General features: G+C 51.2%; 1 protein-coding gene across 2 annotated transcripts in view; it reads left to right on the top strand.

Annotated features, from left to right (window-relative positions):
* SASS6 (SAS-6 centriolar assembly protein) overlaps positions 1-27,927 on the top strand; it is a 1,114,399-nt gene that overhangs the window by 912,953 nt on the left and 173,519 nt on the right. For both annotated transcript variants that reach the window (XM_069641586.1, XM_069641587.1), the window contains exon 13: positions 5,866-5,993. In XM_069641586.1, coding sequence (XP_069497687.1) covers positions 5,866-5,993 — 128 coding nt within the window. The remainder of the gene's footprint in view (positions 1-5,865; positions 5,994-27,927) is intronic.

The raw sequence follows: 27,927 nt of genomic DNA on the forward strand, positions 1-27,927 counted from the left end.
AAGATGAGGATGATTCTCCCCAACGTATCGCCGCTAAACAACCCAGTGCTCAAGTTGTCCAGCAGTCCATATTCAGGGATGTCATGAAGGCTCCCAACGTCAACACTATGTATGAAACATGGGAAGACATGGATACAAAGTCAATGGGAATCAGTGGACTTAGTGCTGCGGAATACAGAGTACGCAGACCTCGCATTAGGGAATGCAGGTTCAGTCACAAAACCCATGGGGGGCCTAGGAGGGGCACAGTATTCCTTCATGGGGTTCCTAAATTACTTCTTAATCAATGAGAGCCATGGGATGCACTTTCAAATAAGTGCTTGCATTGTCTCCGTACTGCGAGGGGCTGTGCTTTTGTGGCTAGGGATACCATAATAAGCTGCTTTAGAAAGAGTAACAAGGGTGACCGTTTCTGCGACTGTCAAATTGGAATTTTGGGGCCAGAGTGTGGCCAATGGCGTTTTGGATAGAATCAAGATCCGGATTACAAACAGTAAGATCATAATGAGCCCCCATGCTTGTTTTAGTACAGTCTATTCTCCCGGAAGCATCACACATATTCATGTTCTGCCTGGTGCCATCACTATACCACTGGGGGGAAAATAAAAAATGGCAGTTGCAATGGCTCCAGTCTTGTGGGGTCTAGAACTGTAAAGAAGAGGGGTTTTGCCCTGCTCTGAATTAATGCCCCTGATTGTGACCTGTAAGACTTGGGGGGGCGGGGGGGGCCAGAACTAATTCTAAGTTGACCTTTATTTTGTTACGATGTATTGATAGTTTACTTTGTTTTGCTATGTTAGAATGTACTTTGGCCTGACAGCCGAATTAAGTTACTTTGATTGAGTGGTGGGATGCGGGCGCCACTTGCAGCGCCCGAATGTAGAGGCTTCTGAAGAATAGATTAGCAATGTGGAGGGAAATATTCTCCATTTCTGTCGTATCACATCAAAGCCTTCGTCGGCAAGTCCTCCCAATCACAGGACAAGGAAAAAGTAAGTCCATTATTTACTTTGGCCCCCCTCCAAAGGACTTCCTTTTGCGGAGTTATTCCACTGGGACGGGTGGCTCAGACTCTAGTACCCCGGTTTCAGACCTGAGGCTCACAAAGCTACTGGCTTCCGTGCTGTGCGATCATGAGGTCCTTGCGGGCCTGGCACAGAGGGTCACAAAAGCTCTTCTACCATACGCACGTGCAAGAGGCCCTATGAGTTCTATGACTGGGCATACGGCTGAGGGGGCTCCTTCTCGCAGCGCTAGGCTACCAGTCGGTCGACTGACGGCGTTTGCACTAGCGGCGCATCTTCCGAAACCCACTACACAATGTCGTCCGAGACCTCTTAGAGGGCTAGAACAAGACACACTGTGCCAAACCCAGTTGTCATATGCAGTTCTACCAGGACAGGTGCACAAAATGGCAGCCAGCCACGCGTCAGGCAGTGCAGCTTCAAATGTTCGTCCTCGCACGCCATACTCATCGTAGCCTTCAGAAATGGCTACACAGGCCGGATGAGAACTGTCCTTGCCCACGCTATAATGCAGAGCTCCAGGGTACAGGGATAGCTGGTACCCGGATCAACAGGGGTATCCCTATCCGGCAGAGCAGGGTTACCATTTCACATCCCAACACCAAGGGGATGTGAAATGGTATCCAACACCATCCTAAGGAAAATGAGATGGTATATCACTTTGTGGACCTTAGGACGGCATTCAACACTGTCCCACAGGATCTCCTCTGGCAAGTGCTGGCTAAAAGGAACATTGTATAAGAAAAACAAGGCAGTTGCTAGAGTGGGGCTGGGCGGGGAGAGGTCACTGAACAATTTGTTGTCACCATAGGGGTAAAACAGGGATGTGTCTTGGCCCCTCTTCTATTTTGTGTATACAGAGAGGTAATTAAATGGTTGCTTGTGGAAGGTAAAGTATCCCCAAAGTTGTGCCTAAGTAAATATCCTGGTCTCTTCTTTCTGGACAATGCTGTGATCTTATCCACAACCCCACAGGGACTGAGATAATCATTGGCCTTCTTCACGAAGAAATGTGAGGAACTAAAACGAAGCTTGAACACCGACAAAACAAAGACGCTGGTGTTTAAGCCCAAGTTTTAAAAACAGTTGCATTTGACGCCAGGTTGGAGGGTACCATTTTGCAACAGGTTATCATACGATTTCATGAGAGTGGCAAATAGACAAGCTAGTGGTTCTAGTCTGCGGTCACATTGGAAAAATTAAGTGGTGCGATGCGTGCCTTTTTCAACAGGCATGTTGGAAGGGCCATATCACCAGCCCTGCACTGTATAGGAAACAGGCCTGTTAGGGAGAATTCTCATTTTATGGCTAATTTCCCTTACCTATAGAGTCCCCCAGCAGCTTTGCTGGATTTGAAGGGTTTGTTTCTTTTTACCTGCTAAGAGTGAGACTCTTTTTCCCACTCTTAGGCATTTTTGCTATGTGTGTTCTAGGCTATTTTTGTGTTTAATGCCTTTGGGATCTTTCTCAACCCCATAGGAACCATCTTTATTCACATGTGTTACACAGCACCCTCAGTGCAGTAACACAGGGGTGTCGTAGCGACCCCCAAACATAGACTCTATACCCTGGGACTGACTACTGTCTCCTAGGGCATGTAAAGTCCCCATTGACTTTACTAGTCAAATCCTATGAACTAAACCAGTACAACCCATCTTACTATGGAGGTACTGGAAGGGGTTAATAGTTTTTCCCCTATGTTCATTTTCGAGAGGGTACCCTACAGTCCCTCTGTCAAAAGTTTCTGGCTGGTGGCAGTGGTTACTACCATAAATATTCCACCGCGAATATTTCCCTATGGGATTTTCCCATTGTTCGAGGCTACCACCTTTTCTGACAGCCTCTAACATACCGCCGGTGCATTTTAATATTAACTTTGCTCCGGTAGGTTTTATTTGCCAGAACTTTAATATAACTTCTTTCTCGTGTCTTTCTCTAAACTCCTAACCCAGGTCGGGGATCCTTTGTTTGTCCTTTTGGCAGGCTTCTGCCGAGAAGCCCTCCTTTCGGCGCCACTGAGTCTGGGGTGGGTCCATTGTGTGGGAGGGGGAGTAGGATCCCTGGACAGGATTGCCTCAGCAACCCATGTCTCACTCTATCCTGATAGGCTGGAGGGTCTCCCGCCAAGATGACCACGCCACTGTGTGAGTGACAGCTAGGCTGTATGAATGGGGATCTTTTTGCATAAAAACAGGGTCCTGAGGACTGGAAGAGCAAGACGTCGGCACTGGAACTAAGAAGCCGAAGAGGAGAGAAGCCAAAGACATCTGCAATGACTGAACCACCGGTGAAGCCCTGCTGCAGCGTCTCACCACTTTTCTCCACACGACGAGAGAAGATCTTCATCTGCAAGAGCCTTCTTCCCTTACGCTGGTGGGGCCAACCAGTTTGCCAATCGCCTTCCTCGACCTGCCTTGGTTGAATCCCCCATACCCTGTACTCGGAGGCCGGATAGCCAGGCACCAGTCCACCCGGACCGCGATTTAAAGGAGCGTACCTTTTATTCGTCGGGCTGCACCGCGGCTGGTTTCATCCCTGGGTAGTGCAGTAACTCGAACCTTCCTCCATGACGAGATCCTCTCTTCCTCTGCTGGATCACCCGAACTGCAGGAACTACCCGGAACAACCGCCACCGCAGGAGCCACTTCTTCATTTTAAGGTACATTGGTCCGCCAGGCCGCCCTTTCTTCGCGGTAGTGCTAAAGGTGTTTTAAATCCTTTACCGACCTGTTGGGTTTGATGCCCTCCCTCTTAACATTGTCTTTTCAACTTCTGCAACCACCTTTTCAAATTCATTAACCAAAGACTTGACTGCAGCTACAAGAACATTTTGCTCCTGGGCCCTTGCCCGGTACCCCTGACCCTGGCATAGGCCTACTGAGACTGGTTACATTTGTTAGATCTGCTTTCTTTAGATTGATTCTCACTGAGAACTGTGTTGGTGCACCTATTTCTTTTAACTACCCTTTCCTTCCCATTGTTAAACATTGTGAAATGCCATTTTGCTCAGTTTTCATTTTAAGTATTGACTATACTGATGCACTGTCTTGCTAAACTGGTTCACAAACTAATGGGAAGTGTTGCTAGGGTGTATGAGAAACTATTTCTAGATACCTTGTGTTTTCACTCCCTTGTGAGGAATTGTTAGAGGATCCCTTGTGTGTAGTTTCCGCTGTGCCGTTTTGCTCAGTTTTCACTCTGGTTCACTTGGTCTACAATTCAACTCGGGAGTGTGTATATTTTTCCTTTGACTTAATTTAACTTGCTTGATGACTGTGATACATGTGTTTTATTAGAAGTGTGTAAAATAAATATATAACTACCTTTTTAATACCAAGCTTTGGTCAGTGCTTCCTTGTACCATAGTCAAGTAGACCTATTGTGTAAACCCTGAATACTCCTCATCTCCCTCTTGAGATAAGTCTGACTGCTCAGCCACAGCTACCAACTAAACCTTTGTGGTACAGACTGATACCAAAGGGGATTTATTGCTCTCACCTGTAGTCCTAATCTGGTATAGTGCTCCCTAAGGGAACTGCACTGGATTCTGCCTAACAAGGCCACAGCTGCTGCCCTTTTTGGGGCTGAACTTTGGGGGTATGCCGACCTAAAATCTTTGACTGTTGTGGAAATTAAATTCCTAAAAAACCTTCTCTTGACTCCCACAGAGTACACCAAAACCTCAATTACATTTGGAAATTGACATTGGCCCCATAGATGTCATTTCTGCATCAAAATCCATTGTCTACTGGTGATAGTTATGGCAGATTTCGGAACTTGTGGCCTTAAGCAACGATCTACTAAACCTGATGAGCCTTGAGGGGGCTATGAATCTGCCATGGCTTGTTCATATTAGGAAAGGTCTTTTTAACTTGAATGAGCAGAACACATTGTTACAACCCATGTTACAACCCATGCAGATAAACCAGCCAAAGTCAATTAGTATTAAAAGTAAATTACATAGCAAATTCTTTAGGGAGAGCATGGTGGAAGCATGTAGAAACTAAATCTGATTTTGGGTTCGAAGAATACCTGTATCTCATTAACCCCTTTTTTGCCTGTGCCCTGTATATTCATTTCCATCTGGGCACATTGAAGTTGGTGAAGTTTACTAAGTCATGGGGACTAGGGAGTTCAGGTTCATGCCTTTTCTGCAGTACCTGTGAAGAGACAGTTACCCATTTCATGTTTTTCTGTCCTAAAACACAGGGACTGATGGTTCTTGATCTTAAACTTCTAAGAACATCAGGCATTCGTACCACTGTTGAGGCTCTGGAGTTATGCAAAAGATCTGACAATGCAGACATAGTATATATAGAGTGGCCAAATGTATACATCATGCTTAGCTGTTAAGGCCTAAAGTGTAATATGGGACACATCCGCCCGACTCTTTCTATGATGAAATTTGTGGTGCAACATTACCATACAACGGAAAGTTTAGTTATGGGGGCTGCAATTATTTTTTTCTCTCCCTCAATCAGTTTGTTGATTACTGTGTTTTTTATTGCATTTAAATGAACTTGTCAAATTGTCTTAACCAATTCTTTCTACTATCTTTATCTGTTTTAAAATGTTGTATGTATATATGGCAAGAATGTATTGTAATGTTTTTATGAAAATGTTTTTTTTGGGTTGTATTTACTTTTATGGCTCTGCGCTGAATAAACAAATATATTGATTGGTTGAATGTAATAGCATAAAAAAGATAACTGAGGTCTGAATGGAGAGTATACATATTTGTTTAGAGGAAAAATGCTCTCTGCTGAAGATGAAAATAAATATTGTCAGGACAAGTGCAATTGTTATGGCATTGCATCTTTATAGACTTTTTTCTTTTCAGTTATTACATGGCTGAATAAGCAACTGAACGAACAGCAGTCTGCAAAAAAGCAAGAAGCCCTGGGAACCTCTGTCCATCCTCATGTGTATCCCAACGCTGGCAGAACCGTTTTTTCACCCAATCATGTGGTAAGATCTGAAAATGTATGTTAAGTTATATGGCATTTGTATAGTAGCGCTTAATGCCATTGGTATGGCCTCAAAGCAGTGTGGGGTGAATACCTTTTGGAGGACCGAGAGAGATTTGAAGGAGGACTCTAGATTGCTTTTAGTCAACACAAAGGTAGATAAGGGCCGACTAAGCCCCCGATAGCGACCCATGGAGATCTGGATAGTGGATGGGTGTTGTGATAGACTGCCAGGAGAGTAGGTGGGTCAAGGACCCTTGATTATGGGCACAGCTGGCCGTAATTGTACTGGGACTCAGCTGCATTCTATTGGCAGTGGTAATGTATGTTGTGAAGTCAAGTAGTGATTGTTGCAGATGGATGCGTGTCGCTGGCTGTACCCCAGGAAGGCTACCTCTGTGTTCCATTGTGATGAGTGCTATACGTACCAGTGATCCAGGCTTACATTTAGTTACCATGAGGTTATGCAGATCGTATCGTATAGATTGACTGGAATCCATTTGTGCGTGTTGACTCCTCAGGTGACCTTTCGGGTGCCCCCACCTTTATTTTATTTATTGAACATTGGTATGGCGCCTTTACAGCAAAGTGTTTACAGGTGCCAAAAGATTAAGGGGGAACAGAGGAAGATAAACAAAAAACAAACGGTCCTACTAGGTCTTGTGGCATTCGGATTGTGCAAGTGCAGCAAACAGTAAGTGCCAGGGGAGGGGAAGGCCAGGTTGAAGGTAAGGGGAGGGGGGACCCCAGGGTTCAGGGTACAGTTTTGGAACGAGTTGTCATACGATTATCTTGAAACACGTTTTCATGAGAATGGGAATTAGACAAGCCCGCTGGTCAAGGCTACGGCCATCCTCCTCTTTGGGGGTGTTGGTTCACCCAGGAGGTGAACTAGATCCGTCAGAATGCAGAGGGGAAGAGCCAGGTCTTGACCCTTCCGGAAAGCAAGGTGATACTCTATGCAGCATAGAGTATCCAGATAGTGGGAGCTTGGACTGGGTAAAGCAGATCCCCCTACTCTGGTCGATTTTGCGACTGGGATGACAAGGAAGAGAGCTGGGCATGATGTTAGGTTTCTGGTGGGTCTGTAGGGTGTCAGTTTGTGTTGCAGGTATTCTGGTCCTGTGTTGTGCATTGCTCGGTGGGTGATGCACATTGCCTTGAAGGTGGATAATTGCCTGATCGGCAGCCAGTGAAGTAAATGGAGGGCTGCAGTTGTTTTCTCTGGGACCTAGGGTAAGAAGGAGCCTTGCTGCAGTGTTATGTATCCATTGGAGTTGGGGGGTCCCCCAGGCATAGGGTGTTAGCATAGTCTAAGCGTGGGAGGATGATGGCCACGACCGCAGCGACTCTGTGTGAGAAGGTCGGGTAGGGGAAGATGCATCGGAGAGTGCATAAGTGTAGTGTTAGGGAGAATTCTCATTCTATGGCTAATTTCCCTTACCTAGTGAGTCCCCCAGCAGCTTTGCTGGATTTCTGGAGTTTATTTTTTCCACTTGGTAAGAGTGTGAGCTTTTCCCCCACTCTTACCTGTGTTTTGCCATGTGTATTTCATCTGTTTTTGTGATTGTGGACTCTGGAGTACACCACTTCAGTAGTCCCACACTTTTGTGTGTTACACAGCACCTTCAGTGCAGTGACACAGGGTTGTCTTTTAGACTTCCCACCGACTCCATTTCTGTGGCTGACTACTGTCCCCCAGAAAAGGGTAAAGTTGCCATTAACTTTACATGGTTATTTAACCACAGATCCAGTACACCTCATCTTACATGGAGTATTGGAAAAGGATTAATTCTTAGCCCGTTTTATCTGTACCTCCTGGAGCATTGTTTCGCTCCCTTAACATTAAGACTTGGCTGGTGGCAGTGGTATCTACCCTAATTTTCCTACCGCGATTATATTACATAACATGGTATTGTTTTAGGCTATGTTAGCAGCCTCGAACTTTAAACCCGCTAGCCCAAATAAGTTTTATTTCGGCTCCGGTTGGGTTTAATCGCCATTTCTTTTTGTTAACATCCTTCTTGGGTCTTTCTTTGCGCGGCAAACCAGGTTTGCCTCCTTTGTTCGCCGACCTTTGGCGGGCTTCTGACCAGAAGCCCTACTTTGGCGTCTAGGTGGGCTGAATGTGAGGGAGAGGTGTAATCACCCCCTGCACAGGGTCTCCTTGGAGACCCAAGTCGCACTTTGCCATGATTGGCTGAGGTGGTTGTCCAGGCTGGACAACCCCCCTGCTGGGTGATTGACAGCCAGGCTGTGTGAATGGGTGTTCTGGCATAAAAGGCAGGTCTCTTGGGCTAGAAGTCAGTCGCCACTGGAACTACAAGGAACCGAAAAGAAGCGGAGAGGACGACGGCTGCTGCAACTACCCCGTCCCGGTGAAGCCCTGCTGCAGTCCTGAGCTATCTACCCTTCAACAACTCAGAGAAGATTCAGTCCGGAGTCTTCCTCCCTTGAGCCTTGTGGGATAACCAGCTCATCTTCTTCAGCCAGAGGATCCTCTTCCTTGGTCGAAATCGCTGCACACTGCTGTAGTGGTCCGGATAGCCATTTGAAGAGCCTCTCCTGTTTTTAAGGAGTAGGAGCGCTTCTTTTATTCCTTGTCGCTGCTGCCGGCCTCATCCCTGTGTGGTGCAGACCCCCTTCAGACGTCCTCCTTCACAACGAAGCTCCAGGAACCGTGGGTCTGCGGGAAACCAACAGGAACAACTGCCAGGGCACTAGCTGCACCATTGGAATAAGGTACTGTGTTCTGCTTGAGGAAACTGGGTGAACCCCTTTTCTTCATCTCCAAGGCTTGCCCTTGTCTTCCCTCCTTCTTATAACTTGCTTCCGAACATTGACAATATCGAAGTACTTTTGGCTACGTTGAATCGCAAACTGTCTGACTGTGTGATCTTCGGCAACAGGTTGCCGGTGTCACTTGACCCTGGCTCCGGCCCTTTGACTTTTGAACTCCTGTCTCTGAGTGTTTCTCGATTCTGTCTGCCTAACCAAAATATTGCCTGTGATTTTTGCCTCCAACTCCCTCTGGGTATAAGTGTGTTTTGCCCCGGTAGCATTTCATGTCACGGATATGCGTTTATTTAGTAGACTGAACTGTCAAAAAGTGATCGCAATCGTATTCATGGTAACGTGTTTTGTTCGTAACACCGTTTCATTCAAACACAGGGTACTTACCTTGAGACATACTGTACAAAGTGAATTGGTTAGTTGTAGTATGTTTAACGTTTGGTTTTTGTTTAAGTTTAATAAATGTACATATATTTTTCTACCTGAAACCTTGAGTCGGTGTTTGCTTGAGTCACAGTAATTGTGGTCCCTTTGTGTAATCTCTGCTACTGCTCATATACTCTTGAGATAAGCCTGGCTGCTCCGCACTGCTATCACTCTGACATAGTTGTACAGGCTTGTACCAAAGGTAAAACTTTTATTGCCACCTGTAGTCTTAATTGTGTGTAGTGGTCCCTAAGGGCACTGCACAGGATTCTGCCTAACACATTTCTATCCGCGGGTACGCGTTAGCATCGCAACACCGGTCTGTCAAATCCTAATGTACTTACCTTGAATTTACTGGCACAAGTGGAATTGGTTATGGGTAGTGTATTTTACGTGTGGTTTCGAATTTATAGAAGTGAAGTGTTTTATAACAAATGGTTTAAAAATAAATGTACTTATATTTTTTACCTGAAACCTTGAGTCAGTGTTTGTTTGGGTCACAGTGATTGTGGTCCTTTGTGTAATCTCTGCTACTGCTCATATACTCTGGTCTGAGTCCATAGTGCATCCAATGTTTTTTTACTGTGGTGGAGGGGGGTGGGGTGGGCCAAGTTAGTGCAGCCATGGGGTGGGTGGGGGCCCAAGGAACAGTGCCTAGACAGCCAAAAACTATCTGCCAGCACAGTAGCTCATTCTCCCCAAATCCTGTGATATTTTGTAAATCTCACAGGATCCGAGCATCATGGACTCCATCTTGGATGGGCGGGGGGCTTTACTAGCCCTGCCCATCCCCAAGAACGTGCGTGGCGTTCATTGTACCAACGCTGCACTGCCTGGGGCCTCACCACTGCCTTTCTCTTGGACTCCTTGCTCCCCCTGGTACTCCAGTTGTCACTTACTTCTAGGGGATTCATCTTGGCGCTCTCTGGATCGGGTTCCTCGACTTTCAGCCCTGCAAAAGATACAAGGAAAGGAAGCCATCAGTAAGGACCTTTTTTATTTGCTTCTTTCTTTCTTGCTTACTAGTTCACCATTGCACGCTCTGAGCCCTAAAGACTTGCCATATTCTCCATCTTCCATCACACGGCTCCGGTCCGAACCTCCTGCAAGGTACCATCTGCATGAAACAAAAGAGGACATTTGCCAGCATGGGTTCTGGCATGGATTCACATGCTCAGGAATATTCCCCGTTGTCAGGCTGGGAATCCTCGGTAAAAGAAAAAACAGTTTGACTTTAAAACTGTGTTACTCTTACGTTCCGTCCCCTTCCCTCCATACTGCATGGGTGTCCCATCCAAGGGATGGGAGACGGAACCTTTTTCACCAGAAAAAATCTTCTTCCCCTTTAAATTTAGAGGTGCGGGGGGGGGGCACACCTCAGTCCCCTTTTCTGCATCAACAGGAACGGGCCGAATTCACCAGCGCTCCTGGGTTTGGCTTCAGCCATGTAATTCCACGTGCAGATACTTATTTGTCTTGTTTGTCTTTTTATCATTCAGGTACTCGGTCCTCAGGCGTCGCGCTCCTCCCCGGCGCATGTCGACTTCCACAGGGTTCAGCAGGTGCCCATCCAGCAACGGGCTCTTTCCAACTTCTGGCCCCTATGCCCTCTGCCTACGTTGCCTTGGCCCAGACCACGGTTGGCAAGCTTGTACAGCGTGTGGCTCGCTGTCCTCGAAAGCGCTGAAAAACAGACTGGCCAGGTGGAGGGAGCTCTTCCAGAAGTCGCCTCCAGGGGATCTCAAGAACTTTGTGAAACATCGAGCCAAGCCCAAGGTAGGGCCCCTATTCTCCATCGCAACCTGCAAAGGAGACTCCTGCAAAGGAGACTCCTTCCCAAGGACTCTCCCGCGCGGAGGGACCGGTCAGGTCCTTATACCAGCATGTGCACCGGGTCTGCTGCAGCTACCGGCCTTCAGGCCGAGGGATCATTGGATCCTCCCGGTGGTAGTGTTGAGGGACCGGAAGGTTCTTGTACCGGATTGTAATCCGATGGACTCTGCCCTTGTACCGGCAATATGGCTGAGGGGATACGCCCCAGTACCAACAGTACGCCTGCAACACGTGGCAGGCAGCTCGACAAGATGGCTGCCGACATCACAGGAATTCGGCGAAGAACGAGTGTCAAGGTGGGACTGGCCTCCCACCTATCCCTCTTGTACACAGGGCAGCTTCCCACTGCATCCATATGGCCAGGGTATGCAGCGGCTGCAGCAGCTCCCGTCTACCCCGTCAGTACCCCCTGCCACTTCTACGGCCAGTGAAGAGTGATTTTTCAAGAGGTTCCTCTGCCTTATGAAGTCACCTCGTATGGGGGTTATCGTCAAGGGCACCATCAGGGAAGTCCTCCCGACTATGCTTGCAGCGCCTCCACCGGCGTCCCCGGTGCAGCTGCTGCCGCCGCCGCCTCCTTAGCCCCAGCCTGTGATCCCTGTGCCCCAGCCTACAGCACCCGCTACTCCTCCACCTCCACAGTATCCTCCTGATCCGCAGGACACAGGTGATGATGATGAGGAGGAGGATCCGTAAATGCCATCATCAGCCAGGACCTTCCACGAATGTCTTGCTGGGCTGGCGGAATACCTGGGCCTCCCCCAGCCCGAGGTTGAGCAGCCGGCAGGGGGGTCTGGCTGAAGTCCTCACACGACGCCCCTCTGCCAAAACGGGGATTCCACTACAAACCGATGTAGTCTCCCTGGCCAAGAAGGGTTGGCTTAAGCCCCACTTATCCCAGCCGTTCAATTGACGCCTAGATGCCAAGTACAGGCAGATGGAAGGGGATACACTCTTGCTCTTGGCCCATCCTCAACCACACTCCTCAGTGATCGCTGCGGCATCACTATACTCCAAGCCTCAGTCGTCCTCAGCCTCCTCCTCTGCGGCTCTACTAGGCAAGGAGGAGAAGATCATGGAGGCTTGTGGCAAGAAACTCTATTCCAACGTGTCCCTGCATCTTCATCAGGCCAACGCTGATGCCATGCTGGCTGCCGCTAACCAGAGGTTATGGCGGGAAATTGCGGACTTCCTCCCGTAACTCCCTACGCAGTCAATCATGTTTTAAGGCGGGGCTAGCAGAGGCCAAGCTGGTGGCGCACAACCTCATGGAATCCATTGTGGCCCATAACAACTCTGTCCGTGCCATCTGTATCGCCACGGACATGAGGAGGACAGCCTGGCTCCGGGCCATTAAATTCAACCCTGATGTCCAGGAACGCATATTAGATCTACCGTTCGAGGGCGGGGGGTAGGCGAGGGGGAGCCTCTTCCACTCCACCAAGAATAAAAACAGCTTACAAACGGCCAGGTCTTTATCCATCTTGACAAAGACCGCTCCCAAGTCGGACACCCAGTCACAGCTGTGCTCTGACAGGAGACATATGTATGGAGGGTTCCACGGCTTCCAGGAACGGAGATTCAGGCAGCCAGACCACTCGCCGTCTCCTAACCGGCCCAAGCAACAAAAAGAGGAGAGTGGGAGAGTATGGGCTTTTTCCAGTCTCCCTCCTCCGCAACAGCCTCCAAGGGAAAGAAGGCATGACACGGCCCTTCGGGTCCAAGTGTCTCCAGTCGGGGACAGGCTTGCTCTCCATGCACATTTCTGGCACCAGAATTTCGCGGACCCCTGGATCCTCTCTGTAGTATCCATGGGGTACCGCCTACCTATCCCAGCCTCTCCTACCTCCCTCCCCTCCACTCCCTCAGGTTGGAACAGCAACTCTTCTGGCAGAGATCCGGTCGCTCGTAGAGAGCCAGGCAGTGGAGGAAGTCCCAGCGAGGCTTGGGCTTTTAGTCAAGGATTTTTGCCATTCAGAAGAAGAACCAGGCGGGCCTGAGAGTGGTGCTGGACCTTTCCACCCTCGACCTCTCCTTACCCCTTCAGAAATTCAAGATGGTTACGCCAGCTTTTTTAGCTGAGACATTGTGCAAGGGAGACTGGATGTGCTCCCTGGATCCAAAGGACACGTACCTACACGTACCGATCTGGCAGCCCCATCGTTCTTTCCGACGGTTCAGGATCATGGGCTATAATTTTCAATACAAGATCCTGCCTTTTGGCCTCAATTCGGCCCCAGGGTCTTTACCAGGCTCATGAATACGGTGGCTGCCCTCCTCAGGGGTCAGGGCCTCCACATCTACCCATACATCGACGACTGGCTCGTCAGGGCTACATCTCCGGAAGCAGTTCACCACTCTTCTGTCACGATTCCTGCCCCCGGCATATCAGGCTGGAACCAGGTCACGGCCACCTAGTCGGCCCCTGAGCGTTTCTCCATCTCCTCAGACACCTACTTGGACTCAGACTTGGCGCCTTTGGCACCAAGCTCGCACACAGTCCTGAGATCCACTTCGTATTGGACTTGCAATGTATTATGGGGCAATGGATGCCCCCATGTAATTCAGTTCCTTGAACTGAATGAGCGGTCTAGTCTTTCGGGTGTGGCTCAGCCGAGGGATACCTGGGATACCTACAGACTATTTAAACCACACCCGGCCTGAGAAACATGCTTTGCGTTTCTCTGCACCTGCAGCGTGACACTCACCGTGCTCGGATCTCCTGAAGAGGCCCGCTTCTTTCTTCAGCACCAGCACACCTGCAAGAATAAGAACTTTGTTGCCAATACTCACCTCAAAGAGCATCCAACTTCTGTCCAGCTCGTCCCAGTCTTGCGGATTCCTACGGCAGAGTCCTCTCCATCTCAGCACGCCGGGCCCTACCAAAGGGGAGAAGAATAGAAGAAAAGACGTTAGTAAGCATTCTGCAATACTTGGCTCTCTCGAATTTGCAAATAGAGTTTAATCCTTACCTGAACTCCCGTCGATCGGACAACTTCTGCTCCGGAGCATCCCGCCGATCTGAAAAAGGGGAAAAGACACATCAGGTTAGCGCAAAACATTTAAGAGGCGCCGCACATCACGCTTTCTCACCGCAGCTCATCTCCTCGGCTCGCTTCCATGCTGGGTTACTGCGGCACCTAAAAGGACACAGAAAAGACGAACTTTGGTTAGTGCTAAGGAAGCCAATAAGCATCACGCTTCGCATTCCTACTTACTTCAGCAGCGCATCACCATCCTCAAGACCTTCATCACCTAAGGAAAGAAAGACACTTTATTAAAGCGACTAGAGCCATCAGAACCTTTGTAAGACTCATTCCAATTACCGGTCGGGCCGAAGCCGCAGCAAGCCCCGTCCGCCGGGCCCGTGCCAGTGAAGCAACTAGGCACCCTCCAGCCCGCACCACCCAACGCACCCCTGCATGGAAGGCAGGACAGAGAGCGCCCCACATCAAAAAACAAGGTGAGGAGAGGTCCGGGGGAAGGTTGGGACCCAGGGAAGAAAAGGGGGGCTAGACAAGCAAGACCAATAGGGAATTGACCTCTGATAATACTGTGTTTCAGGCCCAGTGCTTGGTTGAGCAAGTCCAGGGAAGAGTTCGAAGTGGTCGGAAGTCCGGACCGGCTGAGTGGCGTCTCCGTGGATATCAGATGAGCGTTACAGAACGCAAAGCCTCACACCAAAAATCCACCTGGGCGACATGGAAACGTCAGAACCGACCAGTTAGCCCAAATATTGGGACAGTTACGCTCCGAAGTACACGCAGCCCGGCAGGAGACCAACACCCTGAGGAGGGAGTTGATAGTTGCTAAGGAACGAACAGATGACCTAAGCCGACAACTTCTCCAGTCACAAGCAGGACATGCACCATTGCCGGGAAACGTGCCTACAATGCCAGTACCATCAGCCAGCCCTGTTCAGATAACCCTTCCTGGGGCAGTTCCCTTGGCGCCACCGGAGCGATTCACTGGGGATCCTAAGAAATATGCCACTTTTATGAACCAGTGCCGTCTGCACTTCCTTTGCAGGCCCGGGGCCTTTCCAAATGACCAATCACGGGTCGCATTTGTGCTATCTTATTTGAGAGGAAGTGCTGCAGACTGGTCAGTACCATTTGTGACTCAAGATGATCCTATGTTACGCGATTTCAGGGGTTTTCAACAGGAAATGGAAAAACTTTTTGCCCATCGTACTCATGGACAGGCTCTAGACAACGAACTTCTATCCCTTCGTCAAGGGAACCAAGACCTATTGACATACATCGCCACGTTCAATAGACTTGTGGTTGAAGCTGAATGGCCAGCAGAGAAGAGAACCGTGTTATTTCATAGGGGTCGGTGGGGAGAGCTAAAGGATGTCCTCGCACAAGTAGTGGACCCGCCTCAAGACTGTGCAGCATTTATTAACCTGGTGGTTCAGCTAGATCAAAGATTGCAAGACCGAAGCGCAGATCGGATCAGACCCGACTCTCGCCCTATTTATGTGCGTTCAAGGGACAATGTTTCTCGATCAATAGAAGGCTCAGGGGAACCAATGCAGATTGGAGGCGTCAGGTCACCCTTGACTAAGGCAGAAAGAGATAGGAGGAGGCAACAGCAATTCTGTTTGTACTGTGGAAAATCGGGTCACTTTCTAAAGGAGTGCCCAGTGAATCCACGAGAAGGATAGTAGGAGCTACGGACAAGGAAGACCCCACCAAAGAGTCGGAAAACTGCCCAGCCCGGCAAGTGTAGGGATCCACTTGTCGAGCGAAGGTGGTGAACTACAGACCTCCCATTTTGCACTACCTGTGATCCTGATCGTTCACCAACAACCATTGCGGATGCATGCAGCAAGAGCGTACATAGACAGTGGACCTGTTGGGAATTACATAGACCAAGATCTTGCAGCAAAGATGGGACTTCCTTTATGTCCAGAGTTAACCACAGACACTGTAACCACAGTCATTGGCACGGAAATAGCCTCCGGTTCAGTATCCCAATGCACTGCAACATTAACCCTTCTGTGCCAGGATGGGCATCAAGAATCTATCGCTTTCGACCTCATCAAGGCACCTCAGTTTCGACTGATCTTAGCGATGCCCTGGTTGGTAGCTCATAATCCCCAAATAGATTGGCGAGCAAAGGAGCTGGCCTTCTCCGAGACCTGTGCTCAAAGGTGTTCTCGTCAAGAGAAACAATCAATCGACGCCAGAACCTCTACTCTGGGAACAGTGGCGGCCGGGACCCTACCAAGAGAGTACCAGGATTTTCAAAACGTGTTTCAGAAGGAACAAGCTAATACCCTACCCCCACACAGACCATACGATTGCCAGATTGACCTGATTCCCGGCACCCAGATCCCTTGTGGACGAATCTACGCACTCACAGAACCAGAAAACCAGCACCTGAAGTCCTATCTCGACCAATACCTGGCAAACGGGTTAATCTGTCCCTCGAAGTCCCCGACGGCCAGTCCTCTATTCTCCGTACCGAAAAAGGAAGGGGACCTAAGAACATGCATCGACTATCGCGCATTGAACCAGATTACCGTCAAAAACCATTACCCCCTGCCATTGATTCCTGAACTGTTTGACCAAGTCAAAGACGCCCAAATCTACACAAAACTAGATCCAAGAGGAGCATATCACCTTGTCAGAGTTAAAAAGGGCGACGAATGGAAAACCGCCTTTTGTACCAAGTATGGCCTGTACGAATATCAAGTAATGCCCTTTGGCCTTTGCAACGCGCCAGCTGCATTTCAATATTTCATGAACAATGTTATAAGGGAATTAATTGATGTCTGTGCTTTAGTATACATTGACGACATCCTAGTGTACTCCACATAAAAAAAGACCACGTCAAACACGTTCGATCCGTACAGACATAACTCCGCCAGCATCAGCTCTATGCCAAGCTTGAAAAGTGTTCATTCCATGTTTCCGAGGTGGAGTTCCATGGTTTCATTCTTAGTCCGAAGGGTATCCGTATGGATGTACACAAGGTAGACGCGATCCTAAACTGGCCATCCCCAAACTCGTTCAAGGGAGTACAGAGCATGTTAGGTTTCACAAACTTCTACCGCCGGTTCATTCCGGAATTCTCACAGATAGTACATCCCATCACATCGTTACTAAAAAAGAGCAATAAAAAATTTCAATGGACAGAGGAAGCAGAAAGAGCTTTCCAGGAACTTAAGGCTTGATTCACTTCAGCCCCAATTCTACGTCATCCTCGCCCAGAACTCCCATACGTGGTGGAAACGGACGCATCAAACATGGCCATGGGAGCCGTCCTCTCGCAAAAGAATCCTGAAACGGGTCTGTTACACCCAGTTGCCTTCTGGTCACGTAAATTTACACCCCCCTCCTCCCCGAGCTCAATTACACCATCACAGATAAAGAGCTCCTAGCCATCAAGTCTGCCTTTTAAGGCCTTGCGCCATTACCTTCTAGGTGCGAGACACACCATCACTGTCGTAACGGATCACTGAAATCTCCAGTATCTAAAAACTGCTAAAGCGCAATCTTAACAGTTACGTTGAGCCCTATTCTTTGCTGAATATGACTACGTGATTACATTTCGACCTGGAGTCCAAAACGGGAAGGCCGATGCCCTTTCCCGTATGGGTATTGAAGAACAGGACTACAAACCACCGGACCCGATACCTATTATCCCATGTGATAAACTCCTGGGAATTACAGCAAGCATCACTTAGAAAGAAATGCACGAAAACATCCAAAACTTGATGAGGCCTAAGCAATCACAAGAGTGGTGCACACAAGGGGAACATTACACGATAAGGGACCAGTTGCCTACTTCAGATACCGCTTGTTCGAGGGGATTGGGTCCTCTGAATTATTCCATATCTGTGACAGTAATCACCACAGCTGTGCTGCTTCGGAAAATCTTTCGGTGTCTGCGTCGATGACGTCGATACGCCGTCCTCGAGGACCTCCTCCGACGGCCAACATCACCAGATGTTATAAGTAGGACGCACGACGCCCGTAGCCGCAGTTCCGTTTTTTCCGCAAACGCGTTTGCTTCGGAGATCTCGGAGCACCTCGACTCTTCGGAGTTTCTGTTCTTTTGGTTCTTTGAACCTGTTCATTTTGTGAAGTATTCTCGGGATGTCTTCCTCTTCTTCCTCACCGCGTCTGAGCTTCAAGAAGTGTGGGGACTGCGGGTCCAAGATGTCAGTGACTGACTCGCATGACGCCTACCTCTGGTGCCTCGGGGAGGCCCATGACACGGATGATTGTGTCGACTGCCAGTCGCTTACGTCCAAGGCCTTGCGGAAACGTAAGAAGAAGCTGTCGGTCGGTAAGGTGTCTAAGCCCCGGAAGGCGAGGTCACTGGGCTTTCGACTGACGATTCGAGGGGTGACTCTCCGCATCGTAGTCTTAAGTCTAGGGGATCTGGGTCCCGGAGTGGCTCCCGCCACTCATCTGCCTCTTCGAGGCACTCCCGGAAGCGCAGTCATCGGTTGCCTTCCCCGTCCTCATCCGAGGACTCTGCCCGTCGGCGGTTTTCTTGTCCCACCAAGCGTTCCTCTCCGGAGGAATGGGCTTCCTTCGGGAAGAAAATGTTGGCGATTCTTGAATCGCAGGGCTCCGGTCCGTCCGCGCCTTTGAGAGTGGTCGGTCGTGACCGTACTGGAGACACTGCTCGTACGCCTTCAGGCTCGGGTGATCGGCACGATTCGCGGGAGAGGTCCCACTCTGACAAGGGGAATCGTTCCAGTCATGCCTGTTCCAGGTCCCGGTCCTCGACGCGCTCGAGCCTGTGTGCACCTGTGACGTCTTGGAAGAAGACGTCGTTGCCGGTGGCGCCGAGGTCGTCGACGGACTCTCTCGAGGCTCCGCCTCCGAGGAAGTCGTCGACGCCATCGGCACCCAGGCTGTCGAAGGAGACACTCGGGGCTCCGCCCTCGAGGCCTGTGTCAAAGTCGTCGATGCTGTCGGCGCCGCGCTCGATGTCGACGCTGATTCACTCGACCTCGACGCTGTTTCACTCGATGCCCTCAATACCTTTCGAGCCTGTGGTGTCAGAGGTACCCCGTGGCACAGGGGAACCCCCTAGAAAGGCTCTGGCCAAGGCAAAACATGTCTCTCTCCCGTATTCTTTGCCCCCTTTCCAGCCTATGGAGTATATTTCCGAGGTGGAAGAGGGTTCTGAAGATGGGTTGGATCCGGACACGGTACCAGATGAGATTCTTTCTGGTCGTAGCCAGATTGAGGACTTGCGTCAGTCACTGCATGACGCCAGTGGTCTGGACACCTCTCCGGAGGTGGAGTTCTGTAGGCCTGAGCCTGGCACCCATGCTGAGTCATCGTACCAGCACCTTATGTCGAGGGTCACGGACTACTTGGGGTCGTCGGCACCCCCAGTTGATTTTGTGCAGGATGACCTGACGGATATCCTCGACCAAGGTCCACCCACTGACCCGGTACTGCCATTCCATATGGCTCTGCAAAGTAGGGTGGCAGCGGCTTGGACTGCTCCGGAGAGTCTCCCGGCGGTGGGCAAGTCTTTGCCGCGAAAATACCGCCCAGCCAGTAGTGACCCCTGCTACTTGACCACGCACGCCACTCCGCAGAGTTTGGTGGTGTAGGCGGCTACGGCCCCATAAAAGCAGGCGTCCTATCCTAACATCCCTCCTGATGGGGATGACAAGCGTTTTGATGGCTGGGCGAAGAAAGTGTTTTCTTCAGGGGGTATGGTTCTTCAGGCGGCCAACTCCGTATGTGCCTTGTCACATTTCACGCACACTCTGTGGAACTGTATTTTCTTAGCGGCTGAACATATTCCTGAAGGGGACAAACAGGATGGTTTTCTTGATATTATTCAGGGTGGCAAGGATGCTATGTGTGAGTCCGTTCAGTCGGGTTTGGACATGGCAGACTGTGTCAGCCGGTCCTTGGCGGTGAGCACCGTGATACGCAGGTTTGCGTGGTTGAGGAAGTCGGGGTTTGCTCCTGATGTGCAAGCCAGGCTCCTCAACATGCCCTTTGACGGGGAACATCTGTTTGGCAGCAAGGCCGACGAGAGCCTTGAGAGGTTGCAGACCTCCAAAGCTGCAGCAAAGTCGTTGGGCGCTGCAGTCCGCAAACCTCCGCCTTTTCGTCAAGGGGACACCAGTGGAGGGGAGGTTCCTTTCGTTATTACTCATCCTTTAGTAAAGCGAGAGGAGCTGCAAGTCAAAGGGGCAACCGTAGGAGTGCCAGAGGTGGAAAACAAGGTACTCGAGGTGCCAAGGCCGCGTGAGCAGTTGCCTCTTTGCCCTCAGGCAACGCCACAGCCGCTTCTGCTCAGTCATGAGGCCCATGCTTCGCCGGTTGGGGGAAGGCTGGCGCAGCATCTTGTAGAATAGTGTGCCATTACTTCAGATGTGTGGGTTCTGGATATCATAGCCCACGGCTACTGTCTTCCTTTCCGGCAGAGGCCTCACGACAATCCTCCAGGGAATCTCTCTTTGAAGAGTCCGGATCCGCTCCTTGCGCAGGAAATTCAATCCCTGCTGGAGAAAGGCGCCATAGAACTGGTGCCTGTAGCGGAAAGAAACAAGCGATGGTATTCCCCTTATTTTTTGATTTTGAAGAAAGACTGGGGATTGAGACCCATCATGGACTTGCGCGGTTTGAACAAACTCCTCAGGAAGGACAAGTTCAAGAGGGTTACTCTCTCTCAAGTCCTCCAGGCCCTTCAACTTCAGGACTGGTTGATGTCAAGGACGCTTATTTTCATGTGCCGATCTATCCCAAGCACAAGAAGTACCCAAGGTTCGCAGCTGGCGACTCGCACTATCAGTTTCGGGTCCTGCCGTTCGGATTGACCTCCGCCCCGAGGGTCTTCACCAAGCTCATGGTAGTGGTGGCAGCGCATCTCAGGAAAGGGGGATTCACGTCTACCCCTACCTGGACGATTGGTGCGACCCCTGCTACTTGACCAGGCACCCCACTCCGGAGAGTTTGGTGGTGCAGGCGGCCACAGCCCCGGCAAAGCAGGCGTCGTACCCTACCATCCCTCCTGATAGGCACGACAAACGTTTTGATGGCTGGGCAAAGAAAGTGTTTTCTTCTGGTGGTATGGCGCTTCAGCCGGCCAACTCCATTTGTGCCTTGTCTCGTTTCACACACACTCTGTGGAACTGTGTTGCGTTAGCGGCTGAACATATTCCCGAAGGGGACGAACCGGATGGTTTCCTTGCTATGGTCCAGGATGGTATGTGTGAGTCCGTTCAGTCGGGTTTGGACATGGCTGAATGCGTCAGCAGGTCCATGGCGGCGAGCACCGTGATACGCAGGTTTGCGTGGTTGCGGAAGTCGGGGTTTGCTCCTGATGTGCAGTCCCGGCTCCTCAACATGCCCTTTGACGGTGAACACCTTTTTGGCAGCAAGGCTGACGAGAGCATTGAGAGGTTGCAGACCTCAAAAGCTGCAGCGAAGTCGTTGGGCGCTGCAGTTCGCCAACCTCCGCCTTTTCGTCCTAGGGAAAAGCAATGGAGGGATTGTTCCTTTCACTATTACTCGTCCTTCAGTAAAGCGAGAGGAGCTGGCAGTCAAAGAGGCCAACGCATGGGTACCAGAGGTGGACGACAGGGTACCCGTGGTGCCAAGGCCGCTCGGGCAGTTCAAGATGGTTACTTTCGTTATTACTCATCCTTTAGAAAAAGCGAGAGGAGCTGCAAGTCAAAGGGGCAACCGTAGGAGTGCCAGAGGTGGAAAACAAGGTACTCGAGGTGCCAAGGCCGCGTGAGCAGTTGCCTCTTTGCCCTCAGGCAACGCCACAGCCGCTTCTGCTCAGTCATGAGGCCCATGCTTCGCCGGTTGGGGGAAGGCTGGCGCAGCATCTTGTAGAATAGCGTGCCATTACTTCAGATGTGTGGGTTCTGGAGATCATAACCCACGGCTACTGTCTTCCCTTTCGGCACAGGCCTCGCGACAATCCACCGGGGAACCTCTCTTTGCAGAGTCCGGATCCGCTCATTGCGCAGGAAATTCAAGCCCTGCTGGAGAAAGGCGCCATAGAACTGGTGCCTGTAGCGGAGAGGAACAAGGGATGGTATTCCCCTTATTTTTTGATTTCGAAGAAAGACGAGGATTGAGACCCATCATGGACTTGCGCGGTTTGAACAAACTCCTCAGGAAGGACAAGTTCAAGATGGTTACTCTCTCTCTCAAGTCCTCCAGGCCCTTCAGCTTCAGGACTGGTTGATGTCTCTCGACCTCAAGGATGCTTACTTCCATGTGCCGATCCATCCCAAGCACAAAAAGTACCTGAGGTTCGCGGTTGACGACTCGCACTTTCAGTTTCGGGTCCTGCCGTTCGGATTGACCTCCGCCCCGAGGGTTTTCACCAAGCTCATGGTGGTGGTGGCAGCGCATCTCAGGCAAGGGGGGATTCACATCTACCCCTACCTGGACGATTGGTTGATCAGCGGGAGCTCTCCCGAGCAAGTCCTGGATCATCTGTCCGTCACCTGCCACTCCCTTCACAGGCTGGGCTTCTCCCTCAATTTAAAGAAGTCCCATTTGACGCCAACACAGCGGCTCCAGTACATCGGAGCAGTGCTCGACACTTCCCTGGGGCAGTGTTTTCCTCCCCAGGTGAGGGCTCTTCACATTCAGCAGATGGTGCACAAGTTTCGGCATGCCCAGACGCTCCCAGCGTTCGAGTTCTTGAGGTTGCTCGGCCTCATGGCATCCTGCATTCTTCTGGTGCCAGAGGCTCGCTTGTGGATGAGATCTTTGCAGTGGGCACTCAAGATGCAATGGTCGCAGTCCTCCGTCAGGATGTCGGACCCGGTTCAGGTGCCGCCCTCGGTCGCCCGGGACCTTCTGTGGTGGGCCGTCGAAGGCAACTTGATGAAGGGGGCTCCATTTTGGCTTCCCTGGCCGGAGGTGACGATCGTGACGGATGCATCCCTCACGGGATGGGGAGCTCATGCCAACGGGCTGACAATCAGCGGTCGTTGGTCTCCGTCGGAGTCCAGACTCCATATCCATCTGTTGGGGCTAGCCCTGAAGGCTTTTCTGCCGACTGTGCGAGGAAAGAGTATCCTGATCCTGATGGACAACACAGTGGCCATGCACTACCTCAACAAAAAGGGGGGGGGGGGCAGGGTCACTTCCTCTGTGCAGTGAGGCGATGCAGCTCGAGTTCTGGGCCATCCAGCAGGAAGTTTCGATCTCGGCAGTTCATCTGGCCAGAGACGAAAACGTGACGGCGGACGCTCTGAGCAGACAGAACACGATCTCTCATGAGTGGGAGTTGGCTCAGGAGATTCTCCTGGAGATCTTCGCCCTTTGGGGGACCCCTCAAGTGGATCTCTTCGCCTCCAGTGTCAACCGGAAGTGCGAGAGGTTCTGCTCGCGGGAATTTCCTCCAAAAGGAGCCTTAGGAGACGCGTTCGTGGTGGAGTGGTCATTCCCGCTGCTGTACGCGTTTCCTCCAGTCCCCGTCATCCCGCAAGTGCTGCGGAGGTTACGGAAGTTCGGTTCCCGGATGATCCTCATTGCTCCGGCGTGGGCTCGGAGGACGTGGTACCCGGACCTTCTCGACTTGTCCATCTGCCCTCCACGTCGTCTTCCCTACTGAGACGATCTGCTCCCACGGGAGGGGGGTCAGGTTCTCCATCCAGAGGTCAGATCCCTCAACCTTCACGCTTGGCTTCTGAAAGGTTGAGGTATGAGGATTGGGACCTCCCTGAAGACGTGATGGAGGTGTTGCTGTCGGCCCGAAGGCCAGCAACAAAGTCTCTGTACCGTTGGCGTAAGTTCTGCGACTGGTGCAGAGTTCAGAATGTGGATCCTTTTGCATGTGACATCCCCATGGTTCTGTCCTTTTTACTTTCTTTGGCCCACAGGGGCTTGCAAGTGGGTACCATCAAAGGTTACCTGGCGGCGCGGTCTATATTTAGGCGCTTGTCTGAGGAGTGTTCTTATTTTAAAATCGCTTTGATTTCTCAGTTTCTGAAAGGGTTCACTAATGTGTTCCCTCCGTCACCTTTCCAGGTGCCCGGTTGGGATCTGAACCTTGTTCTCAAGTTTCTGATGGGTGCTCCGTTTGAGCCTTTGCATTCATGCCCTTTGCGATTGTTAACACTTAAAACTGTATTTTTGGTTGCGGTCACTTCCGCTCGCAGAGTGAGTGAGTTACAGGCACTTTCAGGTAAGCCACCCTTCACTGTGTTTCATAAGGACAGGGTTGTCCTTAGAGTTCGTCCTTTCTTTCTTCCGGAGGTGGTGTCGGAATTTCATTTAAGCCAGAAGGTTATTCTTCCGGCATTTTATCCTCCTCCACATCCTGGTAAGGAAGAGGAAAAGCTCCATAGCCTGGATCCTAGGAAAGCTTTAAGCTTCTACATTTCCCGCATGTCCCGGGTCAGAGTGGACGATCAACTCTTTTTTGGTTACGCTGGAAGGAGTTTGGGACAAGCTGTTACTAAGCAGACTTTGTCTCGATGGATCATCTTGGCAATTTCCGAATCTTACCGCTTGGCGGGTAAGGACCCTCCGGTAGGCTTACGGGCCCATTCTACCAGGGGTATGGCTGCCTCTACTGCCCTGCAGAGGGGTGTTCCCATTCCTAACATCTGTGATGCAACCCCTGGGCTTCGGTCCATACTTTTGTACGTCACTGCTCCCTCGATTCTATCCGGGGGCAGGATCTGGCCTTTGGCAAGGCGGTCCTTTACTCTGCAATTTGATTGGGCATTCTAAATTTGTATATTCTAAATTCTTTTCCCTCCTCCTTACGTTGGTACTGCTTTGGGAGTCTGTCATAGATATGGAATACGTCGGAGGACCCTCGAAGAAAAAGTTACTCTCTTACCCGGTAACGTTCTTTCTCCAGCATGGGGTCTGGCATGGATTCACATGCTCATGAATATTCCCCGTTGTCAGGCCGGGAATCCTCGGTAAAGAAAAAATCAGTATCAGTTTCGTTTCTGATCTGTCTTTCTCAGTAGTAACCAATCACTGGTCTCTGAGTCATACTGCCCCCAGCCAATGACTGCCCTCTCCCTAAGCCCCGCCCCTGGCAGCCATCCTCAGATTTTTACCGCACGTTCAAGTGTTGGGAGTCCTCATGCTATAGCTCTCGAGCTTTTAATGCGTTTTGCGCCTTTTCAAAGAGATTTATCTCTTTTTTCGGTTTAATCGAGCGTCAAGCTCCACTGTTTCTACTTCTGATCAACGGGGACCCGTTTCGGATTTATCTACGCCCTTTCAAGGGTGAAGTTTTCGTCGAGCTACGCTTCTTGGAGAATTCCAGAAGTTTCTGAGGCCTACCTCGCAGACGAGAAGAACATGGCCCAGGAGAAGGGAAGCTCGACTCCCAGCAAACTGTTCAGGATCTGCCCTAGATCTAACCTGCAAAATGTGGTCAAGGCGGACGAGCCTTTTCTGCCTCCACGAGGACAAAACGCACGTGGAGAAGGACTGTGCGTTTTGCATGAACATGTCGGATCGGACTATGAGGGATCATCAGACCCGTCTCTGCAACTGGCTGGACGGCAAGAGCCCAGCAGGTGAGAAGAAGTCCGAGCGGTCTTCTAAGTCCTGTGAGGGCGCCCCAGCGACAGGGGCCCAACAAAAGGCAAAGCACCGGGAGTCCGCGGGCACCGGGAGCACCGAACGGTCAGGCTCCTCGGCTGCCAGGCAGGGCGCACTTTCACCGACGCCATCAACCGCAAGCCAACGCTCTGGCTCGGGGAAGAGAAAATCCAAGAACCCGGCTAAGCTTCTGGAGAGGCCCCGGTCGATCTCAAAGGATAAGGCCGAAGGGGAGCGAGGTGGTGACCCTCCCCCTAAGGTGAAGGCCTCAAGCGCGCCCAAGGTGGTGAAGGCCTTGATTCACCCGGCTAAGGCCTCTATCGAGGGAGTCGCTGCGTCCCTGGCGAAGCCTGTGGAGACTATCCCAGTGGCGGCGACCTCGGGGCCCAGAGTTTCCCTGCCTCCACGGAGGGAATCCTCTTTTAAGCCCATCGAGGAGACCCCAGTGAAGACCCTGGTGGAAAAAGGGGGGGGCGGTGGCCGTTACGGACACAACCTCCGAGGAGGAACTGACCGAGAATTTGGAAGAGGCCGGGCCCACGGGAGAAATCCCAACGAGGGGGACGACGAGAGCGAGGGTGGCAATGACGACGAGGTTCCCGTGGAGGAGAAACGAGCGTTGCTTCCAGCACGCCCGTCGCAACCCGAGCTGCAGGACAACTCGGCAGCCATTTTGACGGCAATCCAAGCCTTATGCACGGAGATGAGGACGAGACTGCCCCTACCCCCGACGGACGACCCAGCTGTACCGGGTCCGTCGGGAAGCCCTCCAAACAAGAGGAAGAGAATTCATCCAGTGCCCCTTCAGCCCTCATGGCCTTCTCAGCCTTTGTCGCCTTCCCCGGTCCTGAGGGACGACATGGGAACAGACACGGCCACGACAGGGACGGATGACAGCGGTGACGATGGAACAGGCCTCCCGTCTCCGATTCCTCGGGCGTCCCCGCCCGACGAGATTGGCTCCTTCCACACCATGATTGCCAGGGCATCCGAGCTTTTTCGGCTCTGCCCTGAGGAGAAGGAAGAAGGCCTCCTCTAGCAACGGCGCGAGGCCAAGAGGAAGGGGAGCACACACTGGGCAGTTGCACGCTAGAGGCCTCTGGCAGTCAAGAAAAGGGTCTCCACATCAACGTTCTGGAACTTCAGACCGTGTTCTGGGCCCTCAAGTCTTTTCTGCTGTCAATGTGGGGCAATGGGGTGAGAATCTTCACGGACACTACCATCACCATGTTCTACATCTGGAAGCAAGGGTGGGCCCGCTCGCCAGCCCTCTCAAAGGACCTGCGGGGCGTCCAGAACACAATCGCAGACTTGCTCAGCAGGGAGCTGCGTTCTTGCCACGAGTGGAAGCTTCAACAGGATCAGGTGGACCTCCTGTTTGGGGAAAGGGGGCAACCCCAGATCGATCTCTTCACGACAGCAGCGAATTCCAAGTGCCAGAGGTTTGACAGCAGGTTCCCACAACCGAGGAGCATGAGGGACACGTTCTCTTTCCCATGGGAGACTGTTGCTGTACGCTTTCCCTGCGTTCCCACTCCTGCTTGATGTGATCAACACACTCTGACAGTGCCATTGCAGGATGATTCTCGTCAGACTGGCGTGGCCATGACAAATCTGGTACCCGGATCTGCTGCGGCTATCAGTGGCCCCGCCCATCAGGCTACCGCAGGACCTTCTCACCAGCAAAGGGGCGTGGGGGGAGATTCTACACCACGACCCAGAGTCACTGAACCTAAAGGCATGGCTCCTGCAGCCCTAGAATTTGGACGTTATGCTTTGCCTGCGGAATGTAAGGACATTCTGCCCAAGGCTAGATCCTCATTGATGTGCTACGGCCACAAATTGTAGCGCTTCTCTGTGTGGTTCCGGACTCAGTTTACCCCTCTACATGTCAGAGCACCTCAGCTCCTACCATACCTGTTTTCCCTGGCCAAGGCTGGACTACCACACGCCTCTATCAAGGTGCACCTGGCAGCCATATCCGCTATACCAGGGCGCATGGTAAGCTTTCTCTGTGGCCTCTCAGACTTGTCAAAGAGTTCCTCAAAGGGCTCTTCAGGACTTTTCCACCGGTTAAGGCTCCTGCCCCGGTTTAGGAGCACAATGTACTATTTACTTGATGTATAAGCGCCTTTGTGGTCCTGACTAAGCTCATGGGGGCACCCTTCGAGCCTATGCATAAAGTCCTGCTCAAATTTCTCTCGTGGAAGATGGCTTTCCTCGTGGCCATCACCTTCAGCCAGGTGGTCGTGGAGATCCAGGCCCTGTCTTGCAAGCAACCTTACTCGTCTTTCCACGCTTCGAGTGTGGTACTGCGTACACAACCCACCTTTATGCTAAAGGTAC

This window comes from Ambystoma mexicanum, chromosome 1q (assembly GCF_040938575.1).
Source record: "Ambystoma mexicanum isolate Mex_15411 chromosome 1q, UKY_AmexF1_1, whole genome shotgun sequence".
Taxonomy (NCBI): Eukaryota; Metazoa; Chordata; class Amphibia; order Caudata; family Ambystomatidae; genus Ambystoma; species Ambystoma mexicanum.